The 23998-nt window shown below is 37.7% G+C and overlaps 1 protein-coding gene across 3 annotated transcripts in view; it reads left to right on the top strand.

Moving 5' to 3' along the window:
* FBXL4 (F-box and leucine rich repeat protein 4) overlaps positions 1-11418 on the top strand; it is a 59347-nt gene extending 47929 nt beyond the window's left edge. For all 3 annotated transcript variants that reach the window (XM_026844313.1, XM_026844312.1, XM_026844311.1), the window contains exons 7-9: positions 1245-1316; positions 2527-2839; positions 10716-11418. In XM_026844313.1, coding sequence (XP_026700114.1) covers positions 1245-1316; positions 2527-2839; positions 10716-10879 — 549 coding nt within the window. In that variant the 3' untranslated portion in view covers positions 10880-11418. The remainder of the gene's footprint in view (positions 1-1244; positions 1317-2526; positions 2840-10715) is intronic.
* The last annotated feature ends 12580 nt before the right edge of the window (positions 11419-23998 follow it).

The following is a 23998-nucleotide window of genomic DNA, read 5'->3' as shown; positions in this document are numbered from 1 at the left end:
CCTTGTTCTGTGTGTGCCAGCCTTTCAGTGCAAGGGATCAAATATTTCTTCACGGTGGTATGACAAAGGATCATGTTCCTGACAAGTTTCATTACAATAGAACAAACTGAGGAAACAAAGCGTTTCACTGTAAACTTTCTGAAAGCATGTAAATTTATATATTTAAAAAACTGTATAAATTATACTACCCATGTGTACAAATATTGTTGACTAGTATTCTTGTAGGAATTCTACTTATTAGCAGTAGATTATTTTGTCCCTTGTATATTGCTTGGGGTTTTTTTTGTTAGAAACTGTTGTATATCCTATAGAAATCAAGACTTTTATTGTTAATATGTTGTGAAACCAACTCCTGTTTTCAAGCTCACACAGATTACAGTCCTAACAAAGTGATGAATGTTTGAAGTATGATGCACAGCTATTTGCAGTGCGAATCCTAGACTATGTTCTTTTCTGCACTGTGTGTATTTCTAACTACAAAACAAAATATGGCTACACACAATGCAGAAGAGTCTTTTTTGTATCTTGGAAACAGAAATTCAAACCCGTGAAGTTTCCCTTGTTGTGGAACAGAACAGCCGCGTACTTTACATTTTGTAAGATGCATCTGATGTTCCAGTCCAATTTCAGGCTGAGCAATGTGCAGTATTTTCTGAAAAGAATGGCCATGTTAAATGGCAGGAACATGACTGTAAAATACACATTATATCTGTTTCAGTCTGCATGCTAGTAGTGACAGGTGCTCAATGGTTGTCAGCATCCTTGTCAGCATGGAGACTCCTTTGACATTAAAGTCACCAGCCTGGTCCTGATGCTGCACAGCTCTATTGGCAGTTCCATCAGGCTGCAGTTGATCAGCGAATGTCAGAGCCTCCGCTATTGTTCTGGTATGTCACCAGCCCTCTGTGTTTTCAGTCTGGCCTCGCCTGTTATTTGAACTTGCCACACTTCTTCAGCAGCTTTCCTGTGGGAAATGAGCGGATAGGTCATGGGTATGTAGGTATCTTCAGGGCAATGCAAAACCACATCCAAAGTGACTTGTATAAAGGTTTGTAACGATTACCGTTGCTTTAAGCCAATCAATGGGTAGAGTACCCAGGGACTCATTAAGTGGCATTTGTGGTGTCTGTAACAGAGTTTTGAGCTGTATTTCAGGAAATGTGGTGACAGCCTTTAATGTCTAATTGACCTCTTCTCTTTGTCTCGCTTTCCATATTTCCTTCTGATGTGTTCCCCCGTGGCAGCAAACAGCCCTGCTCAGCATTCTGAACTTCTGCTCGGAGCTGCAGCACCTCAGCCTGGGCAGCTGCGTCATGGTGAGTACGTACACAACTCGTTGGGGTGTGTATGTGTGTGTGCGCACATGCTTGCTTTGGAACTCAGTCCGGGTTTATGTTCCATGAAGATGTTTTAAATGCTAGGTTGATATTATACTCTCTTGAAAGGTCCAAGATTAATGCAGCTTAGTCATACACTTAAGGGTTATGTACTTACTAGTTTAGTAGGCCTAAAACATAGCTTATAGGCTTTCTCATAGTTCTTCATCCTCTTCCTAAATTTTTGGTCATTCTTTACATGTGTAATCACTCTCTTTCCAAAACTAATGATCAAGACAATTATTTTTATTCAGACCAAATCATCTTTCCTAGCAGATTAACGCTTGTTTGACCCCTACAGTGATAACCATGGGAGAAATACTTTCAGCAAAAGCCATTTGAGTCATAGACTTGCTGGGTGCACCCATGGATTTAAAGAAAGCGAACACAGGGACAGCAGAGTGCTCACCTGAGCTGTATTGTATGTGCATGCCAGAGCTGTATGTGGAGGGATCCTGGCTTGCTGCTGTCCCTGACTGTAGATATGCCAGATCACTTGTCAGGGAGACTTAGCTGACATTCCTTGTAGTTCAAGAAGCAAGTGACAAAGCAGAATTGGCTCAGCCTTCCCTGCTTTGACTCATGGGTGGACAAGGAAGGCACTGTGACTATGTTTTTCCAACTGTCCTTGTCTTCCTGTGGTTTTTGATAGTAGATTTCATTCCTTCTGCCTGTATAGTGAGACCCTGTTTCAGTCCCTTTGTCTTGCCCAAGGTAACTAAGACCACTATAAAGAGATGCAGCAACTGATTGAACTAGAATGGAAATAGGCACATTCTTCAGTCTGCATGTGCTTATAGTTGCAGTGCCTATGGTCATAAAAACAGTTTTAGTAATCTTAAAGGAAAAACAACTCTGGAAAAAAAAAAAAAGGCTTTTCAAAGAAAAGAAACTCACTGCATTTTCACTGATCCTTAGTATTAAGTGAATTTAAAAGCACCTGTATCAGGGGGTTGATAGGAAATTTATTTTACTTTTGTCTTTTGTAAAAGTAGACCTCACTGTACTTGACAATGAATATTTTTCAGAGCTCTTTAGAAATGCCAAATTCTTAAGACAGATCTGTAGGTGTGTTAGCAAGCAAACCTTGAAACACCTATGTATGTCTTGAAAGATGGTATACATGACAAAGTGTTTGCTTTCCTTGCAGATCGAAGACTATGATCTTATAGCAAGCATGATGGGAGCAAAATGCAAAAAGCTTCGCAGTCTGGATTTGTGGAGATGCAAAAACATAACTGAAAGTGGAATAGCAGAACTGGCTTCAGGCTGCCAGCTTTTGGAAGAACTTGATCTTGGCTGGTGCCCTACGTTACAGAGCAGTACAGGCTGTTTCACAAACCTTGCACGTAAACTCCCAAACTTGCAAAAGCTCTTTCTTACAGCCAACAGGTCTGTGTGTGACACCGACATTGAGGAGCTTGCTGCTAACTGTACACATTTACGGCAGCTGGATATATTGGGTAAGAAAATTCAGGAATATTTGTGTTTATTTTACTGTGTCTCAAACATCTTGTGGTTAAAAAGGAGTCCTTAAGATGTAACTGTCTTATAGACATACTTAAATATTTATTAAAATTATGATTTAGCATATAAAAAAAACACGGAGGGAAGTTTTACTCACTGCAGTGTGTTTCTGACTCAGGATTCAGTGGATTTATACCAACTGTGTAATTTGACTGCTTAGTAAGAGTTGCTTAAACTGAGATTTAAGTACAAGATTTTTCCAGTAACTCTTAGTTTCATGATCATTAGGGGTTTTTTTAAATGGAAATCTTTCTCTTTTGACTATCAGAAGATCCAATTTCTTATCCTTCTTTTGTCTTTGTTGTTTTATTTCTATGAAGTGTGACAAAGTATATTTATAGTGTGAGTCTGATCAATAAACAGATTCCTGCTTTTGTGCAATATACATACACCAAACAATACTGAATTTCTTTGTCACTTTTACAAGGAAGTGGATTTGACTCATTAAAGAAGAAAAGGTAATTAACGGCAAAAACTTAAAATGGACTTTCTAGTAAGGTGGGAATGCAGTAATGAGGGGCAAAAAGCATATAAATCTTAAATTTCTAATCCTCTGCAGCTTCTATAGTTAAAAATATTTTTAGAAATCTAAAGTAAATATACTTTGAACTCTTGAATACGAACTTTGAAAAGTGTAGTTTTGCATGATACTGAATTTACTCTTTTTATAGTGAAATATGAGGTTCTTAATGTAGGATGGGAGGGATATTTGACATCAGTGTTGGAGAAATTTCTTCATGCTTTTACTGACTTATTTTCACAGGTTTAGTTGCAAGAGAAGATTTAAATGAAATGGAATAAAGTAGCTGCACTGTATATTTTTAATATTTAATGGTTTTAAAGAAACTACTACATTTAGGTTGAGAGAGATGCTGGAAAGAATTGAAAGCCCTCAACTCAAGTTTAAGGCGATCAGCATTTCTCATTACAAAAAATTTACCATATGGCCTTAGATTGTCGTTCCAGTATAGCTAGTACACTCTTCTATCATGAAATACTCTTTTACTCATCTCTGACTGAGAAGGTTGCCTTCTGACCAACATGAGAAGGGAGGATGAACAGATATAAACTTAACTCCCCCTAGTACAAATTGTAGAGACTTGATGTATATGTCCATGGGAGGTAATGTGTTTTGCGTATCCTTAAAGGAATCTGTTTTGTAGCTAGATTATCAAGGGCACATTTCCCTATTTGGACATGAAAAATTTCCAAATGGCATAGTGAATGAAGTCTTTCATAAGCACGTATGGTCTCCTGACCACCCACTTCAATGCATTTCTGTTACAATGGTGTTGTGTCTGCCCACAAAGTGGTCTGACCTTTTCACTAAACCAGGGGCTGCCCAGTGAATAGTTCAGCTGTGTTAAGCCTATGGATAGTCTGCTACTTCTGTTGCCTCACTGCCAGCAGTAGAGGTTTGTTGCCACAGTTCTTTAGCATTTGAATTCAGTTTGAGATCTTATTGATGTTTTTGTGGAAAAATAACAGGTGAATGTGGAAAAGGAATTTGTCCTTTTCCCTGGGTGCTTAACATTGTATTCCTGAGTCAAGTAGATTTGTAGTAAAACTTTCTCAGTTGGTTTTAGATAAATACTCTCCAGGAGATATCGGCGATATCCAGTTGAATTATCTGCAAGATGTTACCAAAAACCTTAATATCCACCTTCCAGACCTCGCTTTTTTCCTTCAGAGGAATACTTAGTAGGGTGGAAAAAAGGTTGTCATCTGCTGTGAACAAGTCAGTATGAGGTGATATATATGAAGGAGTTACCCAGCTTTTTTGGCAACATTAAGGAAACTGTTTATTTGTCTCAATATGGGAACCATTACAGTCTGTGGTTAAAAGAAAGAGTAGTCAAGTAGAACCACATTAGGTCATCTGGAGGTAGAGTTGCCAGGTGTTCCCACATAAGTGCAGAAGTCTCTGTTGTCTGAACTAAAGAGCTAGTCTCTCACAGTGCAGGAGTACCAAGAAAGTCATAAATCTCTGTATGTGTTCTAACTTTTGGCAGCTGATGTAGGGCCATCCTGTTTCTATAAGCTACATAAATGCTTAATATGTTTTTGTCCTTTTGAAGAAGTGTGACAACAGGTCTGAAGCTGTTAGAGGCCTGAGGTCAGTGCTCAGCTTTGCAAGAGTAACCTTGAACAGTGGGTCTTCTCTGTGATATGAATGAATGAGAGGTGCTCTCATTATATCCTTTGTCATCTCCCAAGTACAGAAATGTCTGGCTTGTACATGCATTGTGAAGGGTGTAGAAGTATTACTGCTGGGTTAGCAGTGCATGCTGTAAGGGAACTTACTTTGCTTCAACAAAGCTGTATAAAAGCTTGATGTTTTTTACTGTAAATAGGCACTTACCTAAGTAGGGATCAGAATGTCTTACCTTGCACTGTAGGTACCAGCATTGACAGTGCTGGTTTCTCTCTGCAATTGTTAGAACTTATAAATTTGTCAGGGAAAACTTCTTGTTTCAGTTATAAATTATTTATCATCACAATAGCTTCAGGACTGGAGAGTCTAAGCCTCTGAAAGAAATCTTGTTGAACTGTGTCATTTGTTTTAAGTATCTCAAAATGAATGTTACGTATACCCTGGATGCTGTCTTCAGGTGGTAGATCCTGCAACTTGCTACCTGTGTGTCCTTTACTTAACCTCTCCACTATCATTTGGCAATTCCCTTGTTACAGAATCAGAGGACCCCACAGAAGATGAAAATTGCCAGTTTTCAAGGGCTCCATAAACTTAATAGCCCATGTAAAGCATTGTTTGATGGGTAGCTGTGTTTGTGGTGTGTAAAACATACTTAAGAAAGTAAATTTATGTTTAAGTACCTAAATCGTGGGTTGGATCCATATCTGCTGTATTATAACACAATTTGGAAGAGGAAGCATGATGTAAGTGTGTCACTGAGTATATGAGGGTGTGCTTCTTGAAGTTTGAGTTCTGAGATTTCTTTTACCCATTACATACTGAGCTGCCTGTTTACAAGTATCATTTCCTTCTCTGCCCACATCTTTTCCACTGACTGACGTGGCAGGTTTCCACCCTGCAGCGGAATGATCTGGCTGTGATCATCTGACAGTTTTATAATGATGGAGTACATATTCCAGTGCTATCAAAAAAGTGGACGCCTCTAGACCTGTAGTTAAAAACTAGTCTTCAAACTGTAATCCCTGTTGAGCAATGTGCCGAGTCAGATGACAACCTGAATTGGCAGTGCCAAAAGCTTTTCTTGTACATCATATTAGCTGCTTAGTTCTGTTGCTGTGGGTCTACCAACTGCTGTCAAGGATGAAGATTAAATCATCTTAACCTCGCTCCCCAAAAGTCCTGACTGCCTCTGTCCTGCACAAAAAGAGTAATGAAAAGTAGACACCCTTGTTAACACAAAATTCATGTATTCCTATCTACATACCAACACCTCCCACACCTTCCTGAGCAACAGAAAACCCAACTGCCCCCTTGCCAGCTGTCAAAATTTTCAGCTTTATCTTGAGAGCATCAACACATAGTTAGTCAATTCAAACATGAAAATGTGTAGCACGTTAAAATTCTGAATTTGAATTGTGTTCAATAGATTGAATAAAATGTAAAGAATAAAAGGCTAATCTGTCTGGTCTAGGCGAGAGAAGGAAAAGTAAGAACATTTGAGGGAATAGTGATAGTTATTTTCAGGGTCTCTACTCTTAAATATTATTTGGTGTGTAGTAGTATCTCTTGCCCTAGAAATCTGGGCTCTGGCAATTTTTATAGCCATCATACAGAGGTGTCCCGAACGGTTCTAGAATTTGAAGACTTAGATATATGATATAAATCAAATAATTTACAGCTGATAAACATGATTATTCTAACAAAGAAGTCATTACTCAGAAGTGCCTTTTACAAAGGTGATACCAGAGAATAAACTGAACAAAAATTAAAGAGCAGATTTTAATATACTGGTTATGTATATATTCTGAGAAATGGCCGATTAGTTCATGAGAAAAAGTTGTAGTAAATAACAAAGGTTCAGAAGCCTCCAAACTCTAGAATAATGCACTATATAGGTAACTAGCAGGATAAGTTGTCAGCCTTTCAAAAGCAAAGGAAATGTGCTATATTACACCTATGAATTGCTTTTGAATGTACTTTTAAGAAAGATACATCACTAATTGTACATTGTATAAATGAAAGTAAGATTGTGGGTGATGTTTACTTATCCTGTGGTGTGAATAAGTAAACCCCAATCAGATAGCTTTTAGGAAAAGGTATTTCCTAACATAAAATTTTAAGTCTGAGGAGGAAAAAGGAAACAGGTGTGGTAAAACATGCAATTTAGGATGGCCTGCTTAGTTACAAATCCATTAAAAATCTTAGTCTTAGATGAAACGGTAGGAGAACTGTTGAAGTTCAGGTAGGAAGGAATGAAGAACATCCTACACAAAAAATCTGTGGCTAGGCATCTAGATCTAACATTTTTGTAGAAACGCACATTTGGATCTTGAAGCGTAAAAGCTGTGATGCGTAAATGAGACTGGTTTTAAATGAAGGTGCTGATGCAGTAGCAATTTTAAAGCTTGGTGGAAAAAAGATAGCATAATGTTTTGCTCCTAGAATTTCGGTTGGAATGGTAGAGCAGATCGTGATGGTGGGACAGTGGTACTCTGGTAAAATTTGTGGTCAGGTGAAGTAAATAACTAAAGCATATGATGGAATTTCTGTGTCTGGCCATAGGGACTGTTATATCAACCACCAGATGATTGTGGTGACAGTGATCATACAAGGATAACAGAGTTAAAAATCACAATAATAATGACAAGCTTTGATTACCTCCGAGTAGGTGAGGTAAAATCCGGGGGCATGATAGCAAAGACTGTTTTTGGGGTGATGTTAGATGATGTCTCAAATCAACTAATCTGAGAGCATACCATGGAAGAAGACCACACTTAGATACACACTTGCTTATGCAGAAGAGTACAGGAGACTGCCAAAACCAGAGGCATCTTTCTGTAAATGAATCCTGTTCAGAGAAGGAAAACGGGAAGAGGAACTCCAGAAAGTAAAACAGAATCAGAGTAAAGCAATATGTGATTTTTAAGGAATCATTGGCTAAAGGTAAATGCTAAAACTGTTTTTCAGATATGTTAGAAGTTTACAGGAGAGTTACTGAGATTGGTAGATACTCCAGATGTGAAGGATCACTCAGATTCCAGAATGCCGTTGCAGCAGGGCTGTTGTCTGTCCATTAGTGTTTGTGGCAAGGGGGATGTCAAGTAGGCTGCTACATCAGAGCCATTCTTTCCAGGAGATTAGCCTGGAAAGCTGCCTTAAATTGGAATGCCAATACAGAAAGCTTTTGAACAAATCAATACATTGAACTATAATAAATTGTTAGGACTAAATGGTATTTATGCAGCAGTTGTAAATGAGCTCAAATACAGGGCTGTGGAAATCTTATTTCTGCTGTGTGATCTGTCACTTAAATCAGCCTCAGCACTACAGAAATGAAGGGTTACAAACATGCCACATTTTTCTGTAGAGGGTGCAGGTTAGAAGCTGCAAACCAGTTGTCTTTTACTCTGTGTAAACCAGTTGCAACTGTAAGAAAGTCAGTCAGTGGCATGAAGGCCATTATGATGTTTTGAAGGAGAACTGCATCCCTGTGAGGATAGTGTAGTTATGTCTCTTCAGTCTTTTAGAATTCATTGGAGTTCTTGGTGAAAGTGAGCATTGATCTGGTCCATAGAGGCTTGGCTTTTCAAAACCTTTAGCCAAGGAGGTTTTGTTTTTGTAACCTAGCTGTTGTCTTTCTGGATTATGAGTGTTTCAAAGACAACAGAGGACAAGAACGTATCATCTCTTTTCACAATGAAGTTATGTCACTGGTCACCAAGAATCCATACTGATCTGTTTATAAGTAATCCAGGCAAAGGGGTGAATCGTACTGTACCAAAAGATAATGCCCAGGTGTTCAGGGTAGAAGAAACTTAAGCTGAAGAATTTAACAGTGAAAAATCCTAGAATGATCTTATAGTACTTAGTAAACAGATGATAAAGCAGGAGGAAAACTGTTCCATGAAGTGCTAAGTAATCGCATGAGGCAAAATAACATTAACTAAGCATATGGTGGGGGGTGGCTTTATCTTAGTTACTGTTTTGTAGGAGAGAGATTCTGTGGACAATTTTTGGAAAACATCAGCTCATTTCTCAACATCATTCTAATGGGCAAAGAAGTTAAGATTCCTTAGGAGAGAAATGGAGAAAACACCATAAGACCTTCTTATACAGTTAATGACTTTGTGCTCAGTGTGCTGTATAGTTCTGGTCATCCAGTTTCAAAGGTACTAAATTAGTGCAGAAGCAAGACAACAGGGGTCATCTGAGATGCCAAAGACTCTGCAAAACAGACAGCCTTGAGGGAACAGAAGAGATGTCCATAGGATTATGAATGATATGGAAATAGTGAACTGGGAATGATCTCTCACTGCTTTTTTATGACTCATTACCCCTTAGTTATTGCAATTAATAGGCAGTGGGTTTGGGGCTGTTTTTTTTCTCTTTTTTTAGCATATATTTAAACTGTAGAAGTTCATATGAATGGGCCGTAAGTATAAAGAAGTTCAAAGAAGTAGTAGCATTCATGAACAGTAGCTTCAGAAATCCCTAAACTGATAATTTTTGGCAGTTGGGAAGATCCACCAGTGAAAAGCTGCTTTAAAAATCTGGTCTTGCCTTTTGTTTGTAAGCATGATTGTCCCTGGCCATAGACAAAATCCTGGACTGCATGACTTTTTGGGGTGCAATTCGGCTCAAGATGGAGTTGTGTAAGTTGAGGTGTCTACCAAGAGTTGTCTGCAGTCATGTTGGATGTGTAAACTCTTTTTAGAGCCAGGAGAGCTTGATGAGCAATTTTAGCCCACTGCAGGCATCCAGGCTTGGTTCACTTGCCCAGAGTAACCTGACGGCTTCCAGCCACTCTAGTAAGACATGAGTCTCCTCGTCTGGCTCCAGTGTCCTGTCTGCCAGCTCTGTGTGGATGTTCTACATGGTGGAAGGAACCCCAAGGGGCGCTAGGCACTTGAGGCAGCCCAGTCAGCTGCACCATTGACTGTACTGACTAGACTTCCATCAGCTGTAATGAGTGTGTGGATGCATGCTTATAAACACCCATTTATTTGATTTCTGACCGAATCCCATGCTTGATCTGACCTTGTATGACACTTAAGAGTTCAGTCACTGTGTTCACTTTTTTTGGCAGGGATAAATAGTGTGTTTTCTGTTACTGTGAGCATATATATAGGGATGCTTCGTAGTCTCTCAGACAACTTCCCCCTGCATGTGCATAATACTTGTGCTCACTCTAGAGTCCTTAGAAACCTTGCTAATGTATTTGGAATTGGAGTAGCCCACAATAGCTTTTGTGCTGTGCTGGTCAGTGCAGTCAGCAGGAGTCTTGAGAGCATGAGTGTAGTGTATTGTGTTGCTTGCTGCCAAAGCCCTGCATCTGGTCACTAGGAGGTCTGGTGGCTTTGGGTACTTGGCTTCTGTAGTTAGAGACTCAGCTTGAAGTTGTAAAGTTGCCCCCCAGTAGAAAATGATGGAGTTACTTATGCAGCTGAGTTAAGAAAATACAATAGGCTTCTTAAAGGTAAAATTTCTGCACTGTCTCTGAGAAACTTAGAATTTGAAATCTAACTGAAATAATCTAAATAAAAATTGTATTATAGTAGCATTTTTTCATGTCAGTATTAGCAACTTTAATAAAAAAATAAATTCTGTTCTCAGTAACTTTACAATTTGTTTTGTTTCTTTTTTTCGTTTTTGAACAGGGACGAGGATGGTTAGCCCTGCATCTTTAAGAAAATTGCTGGAGTCTTGTAAAGATCTTTCTTTACTGGATGTGTCCTTCTGTTCACAGATTGATAATAGAGTTGTCCTAGAACTGAATGCCAATTTTCCTAATGTGTTCATAAAAAAGAGTTTCACCCAGTGACTCAGTACATATGCTGCTGTGGAATTTGTCTGACAGAGTTGTTTCCTGTGAATTTGTGCTGACTTTTTTGAAGAAGAATATAAATCCCCTATGAAATAGTGGAAAGTATTAATTATCTACACAAATGGGTAAAACACATTTAAATATATTATGCATTTCTTAGAGTTGATATTGTAACTAAGAATTGTTTTACTCTGTGTTAATTGGTCGCACTGCATGTTTTCAGATACCAGCCATATGTGTGGCTTTAATGAGAAGAAAATGAATGTCTTCTTAAATGTCCCTTTATAGGGTGTTACACACAAACTATGTTAATATCCAGGTGAAAGCAGAAGTTCAATATTTAGCAGTAAGGAAAAGATGGGTGCTTTCTTTTTATGTATATGTGTGTGTATATAAATGTATACAGATGTATTTGTATATACATACACAGATACTGTAGCATTCTAGTTCGGCCTGCAGCATAAGCTGTTATGATCTGGCCTATAATTAGTTGTTTGAAAACCTGTTTAAGCTTGTATAAGAATGAATTGAAAAGACACTTTGTCGTCTTGATTTTTTTGGCAATGAATTGAGTCTGATACATTTTTCACCCTTCCTCCACCTGAAATAGATGTAGTGATGTTTTACAGTCCAGCCTAAGCAACAAATAAATGCAAGAACCTTCCACCTGAACTTAGAGCAGAAACAAAAGAGAAAATTGCCAGCTGCTTCTTGGTATTAAAGTTTGAGCCAGGTACTTAGTGTCGTAACTGGTAATGTGTAGAAAACTCCAGAGCAGTTTTCTTTTCAAATTTCTGTCATGGTCAAGACTTGATTTGTGATACATCTGGTTATCATGCAGAGTACCATAAAGAATGGTAATGCATTAGCAACTGTACCTTACACTGGCATAAAATCTACTGTCAAGTATAAAAACATCTTTGTCCAGTAAAACATCAAGGAAAATAGTGGATTTAAAACAAGGGCAATACTATTTGGTGATTTAATAGTCACCAAACCTTAGTTTTAGATGGGTTTTGGCTTTGTGGTTTTTTTTTTTTGTTTTTCCAAGAGGTGATTGCTCAAACTACTATTGCACTCTCTGTCTTTAACACTGTTTAGCCTCTGGAGAAGAAAAACTGTGTCAGTGGACAAATTCTAGAGGTTTATTTCTTTTGCACTTCCTTGGATGAAGTTGTTCTTTTTTCTTTTTCCTTGAATAGTACTGCTAGTGTACATTACTAGTACAGCTTGAGTTGAGAATGTTACCTTTTTAGCCATTGTTGATGAGTATGGACCATGAAATATAGCCTGTCATTTGATACTGGTTCCACTGTTCTTGTACTGATGGCGCTTACTACCTACTGGAATAAGAAGAAAAATATTTTGTCTGGCAGAAGTACATTATTGCACTGAAGATCACTGGCAAGGAATACTTCAGTTTATGCAGTAAATAGCCAGCTGCTACTAGAGGACTGCTACGAATGATTAAAAATTTGACGATCTCTGTGACTCCTGAATGAACACTTTGAACTCTTTGTGCTGGTGCCAATACATTATAAACCGTGTCATGAAACACCTACAGAACATTTATCTGATTTTATAGAAAGACCTTTTACTTCAGATTTAAAAATTTTACAGAATCTTTTGGGAATTCCAGATCCAAAGAAGGGTATGCACAGTTGGATTTTTGATTTTTCCTCCACACAGGTGGCACTATGGGATTTCCAAATAGATTATGCCATTCCATTTTTAATTTTTTTTTTTTCCTCCAGAAAACTGGACAATCTAGATTGATTTACTTTATTTTTCCACACTGACAGATGTCAGCTGTGGTGTGATTCTGTGTGGGACCTCATTTCTTTCAATTGGGTTTGGGTTGTTTTATTTTTTTGGAAACTTAAAAGTTAAGTTTTTTAATCTACAAGTAATATTTTTTCGTTGTAACTGAGTATTAAACACTGTTGTTTTAGTTATAGGAGAACACAGGTTCAGATAATGGGAGTTTACAAAGAACAGTATTTCAAAACATGTTTTTGTTAAGAAATTTCACTTCTCAGGGTGCATCTGTGTTTATCTCCTTTTTTTCTTAGAGATCCTTGTTTGTTTTTTCACTGTAAATAGTATGGGATGTGGATGAAGTGATAGCCATTGTGCCTTCAACTGCTAAACTCAGTAAATAATACAGTTTCACTTATACAACATCAGCAAATCAAATAAGTGTTTTTGTAATCATGTATGTGTAAAGGATTTCATTCTCTCTTGCTTTTTAGGTAGTATAAAGGAGGTTTAAATTGACATTTTGTTCATACTAAAGGATTTATTTTTCTTGTGCCTTCTGTTTGAAATTGTTTTTGTCAGGAATTCTGTATTGTCACTTGAAAGATAAATTGAAGTCTACTTTTTATTTGGACTATTTAAAACTTAGCTATTGCTAACACATAGTTCATATAGCTGAGAGATAACTGGGAAAGACTTCCATCTATAGTTGTAAACTTTTAACCTTCAATCAGTGTGTAAGAAGCTCTGTTAGCTGTGGCTTTTTATGTCCAAGAAGTCTTCCAGCAAAGAGAGGATAGACCAGGCTTGACATTTCTAGTATTTCCAGGATAAAGAAAACTACATGCTTTTAGACCTTCCTTATACATCACAAAGAAGCAAGAATAGGTCACTGGTTTTTTAGTTCTGCTATTTTATACTTATATGTGTATATCTATTTATACATATGTATGTATAAATTATATATATGCACACACCTTTGTGTGTATATATGAAAATTCTTTGTATGTGTGTACATACTTATACGTGTATAAATGTCAAAAGTTTTTTTGTGTATTAATTCCTTATGTGAAGTGAATGTAATAGCGAAAGATGTTTCATAGCAGTTCTGTTTTCAGCTGTTGTTCTACTGTAACTGAAGACTGAGTTGTTCTCCACCTGTGCGACAGGAAAAGCATGGGCAGGAGTTGTGCTGGATTTCCTGTGTTGCTCTGCCAAAGTGCCTTCTGGTCTGTCTACATGTGAAAGGTATTACAGGGTATGGTAGAGTGTGACTGCAAAGTCCAATAACTGCTGTGGACTGTCTCCTTGTGAAGCAGTTGTATAGAGGGAAACTTATTCTCGTTTCATTTAATCCAAAATGAACAATAGCAATTCCTCAGTTAGAGGAATTTAATTGTTCTGGAATTGGTCGTTATCTCCAACACTAGACTATCCCTCAGTCATGTTATCTAAATTCGGCTTTTAAGGATATTCCATTTTTTTTATCATGTCCTTTGATCTTGTCTGGCTTAAGCATTGTAAAAGATGTGCTTGGGCAACAGATACTAAAAGAAAACATTGCTAATGTGCAAAAAAAAATAGACTTGCTCTGAAGTGCTCCTGTTTGTAAACTAAAGGAGGGCTTCTGTACTGTCTGTATGAAATTGGTATGGGGTGGCATGTAGGTAGATATGTCATTCTTTTGGTCATTCAAAAAATTGCTATAACTACTTCACCATTTAAAGCATCTTTCCAACTCTTGAAGGTTTTAGTAGTGTGCTTAACTTGTATTCATAATTCTGAGCTGTCTGGCCAGATAGCTCTATAGAAATGGATGGGGTTTCTGTTTAAATTATGCACATGATTAAGTACATTAGTGAGCAGGACATACATAGAAGAACAGTCTTGCGTAGGAGTTTGGACTTTATAATCCCCATGTACTTGGAGGTCCAAATTTCAGACTGAAAAAAAAAAAAAAAAGAAACCATGACCCTTGTATTTACTGCCTGATTCTTTCCTTGGAGCTCTCATGTCAACATTTCCAAATACAAGTTTTCCAGTAATCCTGGTATACAGTGAGTAGAATTCATCTCACTAAATGTTAGCTCTCTGAAAGTTAGACGTCTGGTTTAAGGGAGGAATCTGGGCACCTCTAGAGAGCTATTAATCTCCTCCTAAGATAGATATTTAAGGAAGGTGAAATGAATCATTTTTTGGAGAGCCTCTCTGGAGGCTATGGAAGCTGTGATTTAGCCCAGGTCAGATACTTGGCTTTAGAATACTAAACTGAGATTAATTCCATCCAGTGCTGTACTACCTGTCTTGGAATAGCAAACAGCAAGACCAGAACAACATCCATCCCCAAACCTCAAAACCCACCAAAATTCATCCAGAAAGAAGCAAATTAAAAGAGATGCTGACAACTTGAAAAGTCAGTGTTAAATGCCAGGATCTACTTCTGCCTATGAGTCCCATGCCAATAGCCATGTGGTTTTGTGGTTTTTTTTTTTGGGTTTTTTTTTTTTTTTTTTGTGGAAATGCATCCCCTTTCCCTGTTTTGAAACCTCATGTACCTAACTGGCTATATGTATAGTTGTGTAAATGCATGAAATTAACAGGCAAATGTAATTAATGTATTGCAGCTATTCTGATAATCTTTCATATTGCTATAATTAAGACTATGACTAGTTCAACTGCTCTTCTGTCATCAGAAATGTTACCCACTGTGCATTTGCAAAAATTGTGTGTTTAGTCCTGGTTCTTACTGTGTGTACTTACTGCATCTGGTGGGATATGTTTCTCATGTCACATCTGCAGGACTACTAAATTTACAAAAACTACATGAAATGTAGCATTTTATTATATGGAGTACAGGGGTGACTTTATTGATTTACATGTTCATTATTACTCTTTTGCAATGATTTAGAAGTTCTAGCTTTTGAAATTACTAGGCTAGAAATTTCTGGTTAATGCATCTGTACATGCTGTGTTAGATACACTTAACATTTTTCCCAAGTGAAGGCATTTGCCCTTCACTGAGATGATTTTTGTGATTTTTAGATTTCTGACTTGATAATGAAATCCAAGAAGGGCTCTTTATTAGATATTACCAGGCATGGGACAGGTTGTGATAACTGACATTAGGAAGGGCTGAGGCACAAGTCTTGCGTGTTTTAGATCCTCCCAATATTCAGAGAAGGCCCTCAGCAAGATTCAGCACCAGTAATAGCAGGTAGTGGTGAGATTTTCCTTTTTAGCTAAGAGACTAAGTACTGATATTTTAGTTTGAGTTACGTAGCTCTATTCTCTGCCTGTCTCATTTTCATGAATTGCACAGTTAGGACAGACATCCTAAATGGGAGGGGATTCCTTGTGACGAACGAGGATTTTCTCCTGCATGTTTTTTCCCCTTTTCTAAAAACAGACAAATAAAAACCCCCTCAACTATTTGAAAGCTCTGTCTTTTTCCTTGGTTACTGAAGAAATGCAAATGTAAAGAAAGTTGACAAAAGAAAGAAAGGGCACTTACCCAGATTTATCTGGAAACTCATGGAAGGGTAGCCAGAGCTATTTATAGACGTGAGGAAAGTGCATTGTTCTAGATCAGCTGTTATCTTTCCCAGAAATTTAGGTTACCATACAATTTCACATGCACATACTTCTCTAAGTCAAGATTTAGCATTTAGATGCTCTTAATATTGACCTTTCATATACAAGCTTGTGCAGTAATTCCTGATGTGTCTTTGTTTCATTTTTATGAACTACGTAGAAATATTTTTTCTTCACCTACCACTGCCCAGCTGCATTTTTTGTTAAACTCTGAAATGATTTTGTACATGCACACACAGATTCATGTAAGACTTAATTACTTGGAATTTTTGCAATTGGTCCTTTTTTGAGGACAAACTGCAGGGCGTTTGGGCGTTAAAACATAAAAGAGAAGGCTCAGGGGAAGTTTTATTAATGTATAGGAATACCTGATGGAGGCAGGGAATGAAGAAGAGTGAGACAGATTCTCTTCTCAGTGATGCCCATGGACAAGGACAAGAGGTAGGGGGCACAAACTGAAACACAGGAGACTCCATCTGAACATGGGATGACACATTTTATAAGGGTAACCAAGCACTAGCACAGTTTGCCCACAGAGGCTGTGGAGTTTCCATCCCTGAAGATATTCAAAAGCTGTCTGGACATGGTGGTGGGCAACAGCTGTAAGGTGGCCCTGCTTGAGCAAAGGAGGGCTGGACTAGATGACCTCCAGAGGTCCCTTCCAACCTCAACCATGCTGTGGTTCTGTGATCTGAGGCTTGCCCATTGATTCTGTTTGCTTCAGTGTACTGATTGCAGAGGATGGTAGGGAGGAAAGAAGAAAAAATACCTATTTTAAGAAACATGCAGTGCTGAGAACAGTAACAACAATCTTGTTCATTTGCTTTTTTTTATTTTAAGAGGATTAAATTTTTTATTGGTTTAGGTCAGTAGGAAAATCTAAGTGTAACTTATTAAAATGAAATTTTGGTAATGTTTTTGACATATGGTTCTGTAATGTACAAAACACAATTAGTTTACAGGAGTAGTATTGTCACTCTGAAGCCTGAAAGCTAGACCAAGGACTAAGACAAATATCCCCATTTTTGGGTACTGACAGTAGTTTCTGTTTAGAAACTGAGTTGTCAGTAATCCGTTAGAAACAGGTTAGTTTGCATATTTTTAGTATTTGTTTACATAGATCTTACAATAAATTTGGATTACCCTGATTTAGGTGCAGTTTTTTCTGCTTACTCTGTTGGAAACCAAGTATAGTGGTTAACTGTTCATAGTGTCAAAACATGAAAATTTGAATTCAGGTGAAAAAGAAGAAGAGTTTATGAAACACTGAACTGTCTGAGCATTTTTGGGAGATACTGTCTATAATTGTGCTGAATTCCCATCTTTTGTGTATTTATTTACTATACCATTGTCAGGAGCTGTTGGGTAGTACAGTCCTCTGTTTACTGTCAGGGGATGGGTTCTCTCCCCTGGTTTCTTTAGATTTATTTTCTTCAGGGCGGTGCCACAGATTTCTGTACATATACACTGTTCTGAAATTAATAGAAGCAAATGAAAAATAGCTGTTTTGGTTGTGATTTGGAAACTAATGGCTAGTCTATGATTAGAGTTATTTTGGAGTAGTTACTGAAAGTGAATTAAAATAACCAGGAATCTGTGTGTCCTCAGGGGGACCTTGCACTTTCTGATTTAACTTCCACATACAGACAAGTCCTAATTACCAGCTGTCCCTTGAGCCATCTTAGTGATATCGATGTGATGATCTCATTCTGGTTCTTCCTAGTGAGCATAAAGCCACTACAGCTCTTTAGCATCTTGTGGCGTTTTGCATTCATCTCCTTACCAGGCAGATAGTGGAGTTGGGGTGTGTCGAGACTGGCCTGACCTCTGCAAGTGAGATGCGTGAATTGCCTGGAGAAATTTCCTGCTCACATTTATCCCTACATGAAGATGAGAAGGAATGGCATCTCCAGGCCTTCGAATTTGAATAGCTGAACCCAGCACCTGGATTCCTTTAAAAATAATAGGTCTCTCCCTACCCTCCCTCAAGTAACCAGCAACAAAATACTTGCGCTGTATTTATGATTTAATAGTATGCTCCATCTTCTGTCACAACAATAGGAGTTTGAGTAATATTACAGCAAACTTCTACTGCATTACCTTTTAAAGTGAATAATTTCTATGAAATTTGGAAGAGCAGCAATTAAGGTAACAGTTCCAGACACTACCTGTAAATAACTCTGCTATGCATTCTATGCCAGTAAGCACCAGAAGTGAGTTAGGCCTTTTTTAATAACAAGTTGAGAAGGGCAAAAGGGATAATTGCCTCTAAGCACATTTTCTGTAGCTGGAAGGTATTTGTATAATCTAATTTTAAATATCTAGGGTAGGTACTAAATTTAGGGAATTAGTCTCCTAGGGTGCCTTCACTCTGGGTAGGTAGGTTCTTTCACAGGGTAATTCAGATCTGGAGCAGCCGAGGTCCACGTAGACCACAGAAAACTTCTATTGGAAACCAGCTTCCTGAACTACATGTGCTATCCTAGCATGTGTAGATTCAGAGTAAGAAGTTGCTTACCCCTGGGTGCTCCCTATTAGTCCCCTAGCTTCTCCTGCTTCCACCAGAGGCCACCGCTTTCTTCGCTCTGTTGGTTGACTGTATCTGATTGCTCCGTACAAAATATCTTGGCTAAAATAAGAAAACCTTTTGTTTTCTAGTAGTTGAGCATTTGAAGTTTGTTTAGTTACCCTCCCAAGTTGGGTATTAAAGCCAGCAGAAGGAAGAGGGCATTTAACTTCAGTAAAAGAATTAACAAGTAGCAGGTGGGAACATGCTGGTTCTGCAAATGTTTTAACTCAAATTAGCATAAACGAGGATAGCCACTCTTGATTGTGTTACAGGGCTCCTTAACTTTTAGATAGTTCATCGCAGTACTGTGTTGCAAAGATGTCCAAACAGAGGTTGTTTATTTTCACCACATAATGGCGAGTACCATACCCTAGAGTATAAAATGCTGCTGTGAACATACAAGAACATGCAAGTCCTAACTGGCTTCAATAAATTTCCTAACTAAGGTCCTTTGAGAAACAGACACTGAAAGATTTAGATTAGAAAGTCTAATGAGCATATTAAAAGCATTGTGAAGGCAGTGGTTAGCAAAACCAAAAGTGGGCAGTGGGGGCAGCAGTTCATGGATGCGTTTTTCAGGACTGTCTCCTGATGTTAAGCTACATGGGCCCATGAAGCTAACATTCACTACTTTGCACAGTTGCAGTCCTAGATATAGTCAGTATTCCAAGAGCTGTGTCTGTATGTGCAATCTCAGATCCTAAATCTGTTCTCTATGCGGTCATTTCAATAAGTCATACATGTTCAGCATTAACCCCATTTTTTGCTTTGCACTCATCTTAGTATACTAGCAGTGTTTACCTTAGCATCTTCTGTATATTTGTTTTTAATATTGCCCTCTGAGGCTTGTGCACTTTTTTTTTTAATACTTACGGAAGTACTTGATTACATTTCAAAATTATGGGATATACCTTTCGTTATTCTGCTTGACCAATAGTAAACAGAAGGTATGTTAGTAGCGTGCAATTTCTTTTCAGATTTGACTACATCTTCTCTCTCTGTAAACCCAAAGGTCTCTGCATATGCAGACACAGCTCAGGCACAGATACCTGGCTCTTCCTCTTTTAAATACCTTTGACTTGTATCACTTAATGTGTTTTTGTGGTATAAGGTGAGGGTTTCCTTGAACACACACAAACCAGAGATATTAGCCCTATATTTATAAATGATTGAATTTATTATGGAGGAATCATCTAATGCCTTATATTGCTAACTCAAAGGTAGTTTCTTTTTATCTTAAAGTTAATTACATATTTACACACCAATTATTTCTATTTAGTAAATTAAGCCTGTTTTATTCTGACACACTGGATCATTTAAAATGTCATAATGTGTTGTACAGTTTTATTCTGTTACTGCCAGTATAAAGAAGTTGAAAATAATGTCCTCACTGAGTTGCCAGTGTATGCTAATTCAGAGGTGACAGAAATGTGTTAAAGTATATTCAACCTTTAATATTTATCTTGCTTTGTACTTAATTTGTTTCCCTTTGAATATGTTGCAAAATACCAAGTGTACATAAAATAATGAATAAATAAAACAAAAATAAATTATTTGTCTACATTCATTGACTTTTTGTGCATTCATTTTAAAAAACAGTGATATAAAACACAAAATACGGTGCATTCGGATGAATGATTTGATCATCTTTTTATCACTGTTCATTTTGAAATAAGCCACCCTGGATCTTTTTAGATACAAATTTGTGAGCTAACTTTTCTAAAAAAAAAAAAGTGTATTATTGTTTAATATTTAGCTTGCTGTAGCTCTGTGAAAGCATATGGAACTAGGTGCATTACACAAAATAGATGCTTCACTGCCTGAAATGGTTTGTGATCTATGTACAGAGTAAGAGACAACAGATGTGTATACACAGACAGGATATAAAGTGGAATATGGAGATTACAATGTCCCAGGAGAGACCTCCGAGAAAAAAATAATTATCGAATTTCTTCTGAGAATAATTTACTACTCTAGCACAAATTATGTTACCATAACGTATTTATTAATCCCTTTAATTATATAGGTAGTGATGTAGTTGTGTTTAAATGTTGTAGAATTTAAGTTATGATAAACTCTAAATCTGGCAAAGATGTTACGGAGTGCTGCAGCTTTGAAAATGGGAACCAGAAGGGGACAGGTGATCAGTTGGGCTCGACTTGTCCAGAACAACCCAGTACTGAATTGAAAATGAGTAATTGCTTTGCTAGACTTTGTCCTCCTTTTTTTTTTTGTGAATTATTTTAAAAGTGTTTACTGGTTCAGAAATTGGTGTTAGCCAATTTTCTTCTAGACAAAGTTTATTAAGTATAGATTTGCCTGATACTGTTAATTGTTCGACACTCCTAAGACAAATACAGAGCTTTGAGTTGTTCTCTTGCATCTCTAAGGAAATTTTATTCAGACTTTTAATCTCCAGCACCTACCGAAGTGTTCAGCTTTTGTATCACAACTTTGCCTCAGGCCAGTATCATTTCAAATGTGCTAAAACTACCTTCTAGCACCAATTTACAGCTGCTGGTGCTTCTGATTATTGAGAAGCATAAGGACAAGACTGAACCCGGCTTCTGTGCATCTTGGACAAAACACAGCTGACTTTTGACATGTGCTGAGTACAGTTTCAGACGTCACTTCTGACCGCCCTGTTTCTGACAGATAACTGTTTCTCAGTGCTGCTTTCACAGTATTGAAAATTCACACATATATAACTGAAAATTGTCAGGTATCTCTGTTCCTCTGTGTAATGCTTCCGATCATGTAAACAGTTTAAAAAAACACACAGATAAAGCCAGATTTCAAAATGTTTTAGATTTCCAGACTTTAATGTCTGCGAGCCTCTAATACACTTTATTACATTATTATTTTGCAGGAGTGCATTATTATTTGGGGAAGTGAAAACAGTTACATGTTCTCCATATTCCCATAATTTTACATTTTATGTCCAGAGGGAGGGAGGGAAGTTTAGTGTTCTGTGAAAACATTCAGAAATGTGAACTTGTCTCTTACTTTAAGATGCGACTGATAATCTGAATTGAATTTAAACAGAACACTGTAGATCTGATACCATGCACCCTGCAATTGTTTATTCACTGGCAAAATCAAATGTCATTATATACAATGTAGCTATTTATTATTACAAACAGATTTTAAAGTAATACTTTCCCTCACAGTTTTAAAGAGGTAGAAATAATGCTCTGACCTGGTGACCATGCAGTTTTTAACTGCCCATTGTCTTTAGGAGTTAAAGTAAGTGCAGCAGCATTTTTGTAACAAGGTCATGTCCATCTCTCTGGAGGCAAATACACAAATAATGTATTCAAGCTTCAGACGAGTAGGTCTCCAAGTACCTTTGGAGACCAGCAGTACACTCCACATAGTTCCTTTATAAAAAAGGATAAACTATGTTTAGAATTAGCTTTGTTAACTGGCTACAAGCTCAGGGCTTGAACAAAATAGTCTCTTTAAATAAACTACGCTGTCACAGATGCGATTGCCGATTCCGCTTAGGTTATTTTTTCTAGTAGTTGTATCTGATAGTAAACAACAATTTGGACAGCTCTTAGTGTAACACAGGAGGCCTCTCATAGAAGGATCAAGCACACCTTACCTAAACTAGTCATTTTAACAGTTGCTAAAAAATATCAAAAGCAGCTTGGAGCTAATGAAAACGAATGGGAATTAAAATAGAAAGTTGCATTACATCTAAGAAAGTGTGATTGATGTAAGCAATTCTCATTCTTGCTTCAAGATACTGCTGAAGATGGTTGGGTCTGGTGCCTGCTATCGCTTTCCAACACCTGTTCCTGGGATGCTGCTGCTGCTGGGAGCAGCTGTTCCCTTGCAGTGACTACAGCAAAATGTCAGCGTGCTAAACTGCTTAATTGGGCATTTTGAAAATACGTAAAATGAGTGTGCTTTGGGATGAACTTTAGAGACCTTACTATCTCTGTTTAGAGAAATCTTTACTGCGTTTTTGCCGTCACTTCTGTTTAGTAATTGCAAAGGGTTTGTATGCAAATTATCTGACCCATACGGAGAGTTCATTGAAGGTGATGGTGTTCTATTTTCAGCATTTGTATGTTTATTTTTTTCCGCGCAATGCATTGATAGACTTGATAGGATGCTTTGCAGTAACTTTAATTCCTCCGGCAAACATCTTTTCTTTAAGGTCTGCAACCAGTACCTAGTGCTGAGCGTAAGACACTTATCTCTTAAGTGATTGGTAAAGGGAAAAAAAAATGGTGGGTAGGTACAGAGCCTTCAGTTAGGCACCCTGGACTGTGGTGTTGTCAGTGCTGTCCCTGCCAATTGACCTGAGGACGAGTTACTAAACTTGTTATTCACTTTCCATCTGTGTATGATCCAGTTATATTTACTGTATGTCGTACTAATGAGATTTATGGAGAACTGAAATGTTATGCAAGAGTAAATCTTTACCTCTGAATTGACTAAGAAAGGATTTGTAAGAGCAAAGTACAATAGGTACCGATCAAACCTAGAGATCTACAATGCTGCTCTGATTTTTTTTATTTGCTTTTAAATAATTCAGTCTTTTCAGAGAGTGACAGCAGCTTTCAAGTTCAAGTATTGATCCATGGGTGTTCTGCTGCTCTCCAAAAGGTGCAGAGGCTTTTGCATCTGTGCCTCCACTGCTCAAAGTGGCAGATCTTCAGAAAGGAGGCGCAGATCAAGAGTAATGATCTCCAGCTAATGATCAGGTGCTGTATGTCACCTGATAGCAAGAAGCCAGTTATGAGGGGGTGGGGTGACAACCCACCTTTTTGCCTTTTCCTAAATATACAGTCCTTAGGCAGTTCTTACATCTTTCAGTTGGCAGGAACTGAACCTGAACTCTGTCAGCTAGAGCTGCAGTATTCAACTGTGGCTCCAGACTGGAGGAGTTTAGCTGGAGGAGTTTAGTGCCATGCACCAGCAGATGGATCACCTTCATGCATGCACTTGGTCTGTGGCAAGTATCATACCATACTTTCAGTGTTACTGCAATTTATCATCTAAAAATGTTGAACACAGTTTTTCAATAAAGAGATTTTTCTTCCTAAACACTGTAAGAGACTAAGTGACCATGTACACACTCTCCTCTTTGGAAGAAAGCAAACTAACTAACTAACTAACTAACTAACTTCCTTCCTTCCTTCCTTCCTTCCTTCCTTCCTTCCTTCCTTCCTTCCTTCCTTCCT

This window comes from Athene cunicularia (genome assembly GCF_003259725.1).
Source record: "Athene cunicularia isolate RWA chromosome 3 unlocalized genomic scaffold, athCun1 chr3_part1, whole genome shotgun sequence".
NCBI classification, from domain to species: Eukaryota; Metazoa; Chordata; class Aves; order Strigiformes; family Strigidae; genus Athene; species Athene cunicularia.
This window is presented reverse-complemented; position numbering and strand designations above follow the sequence as displayed.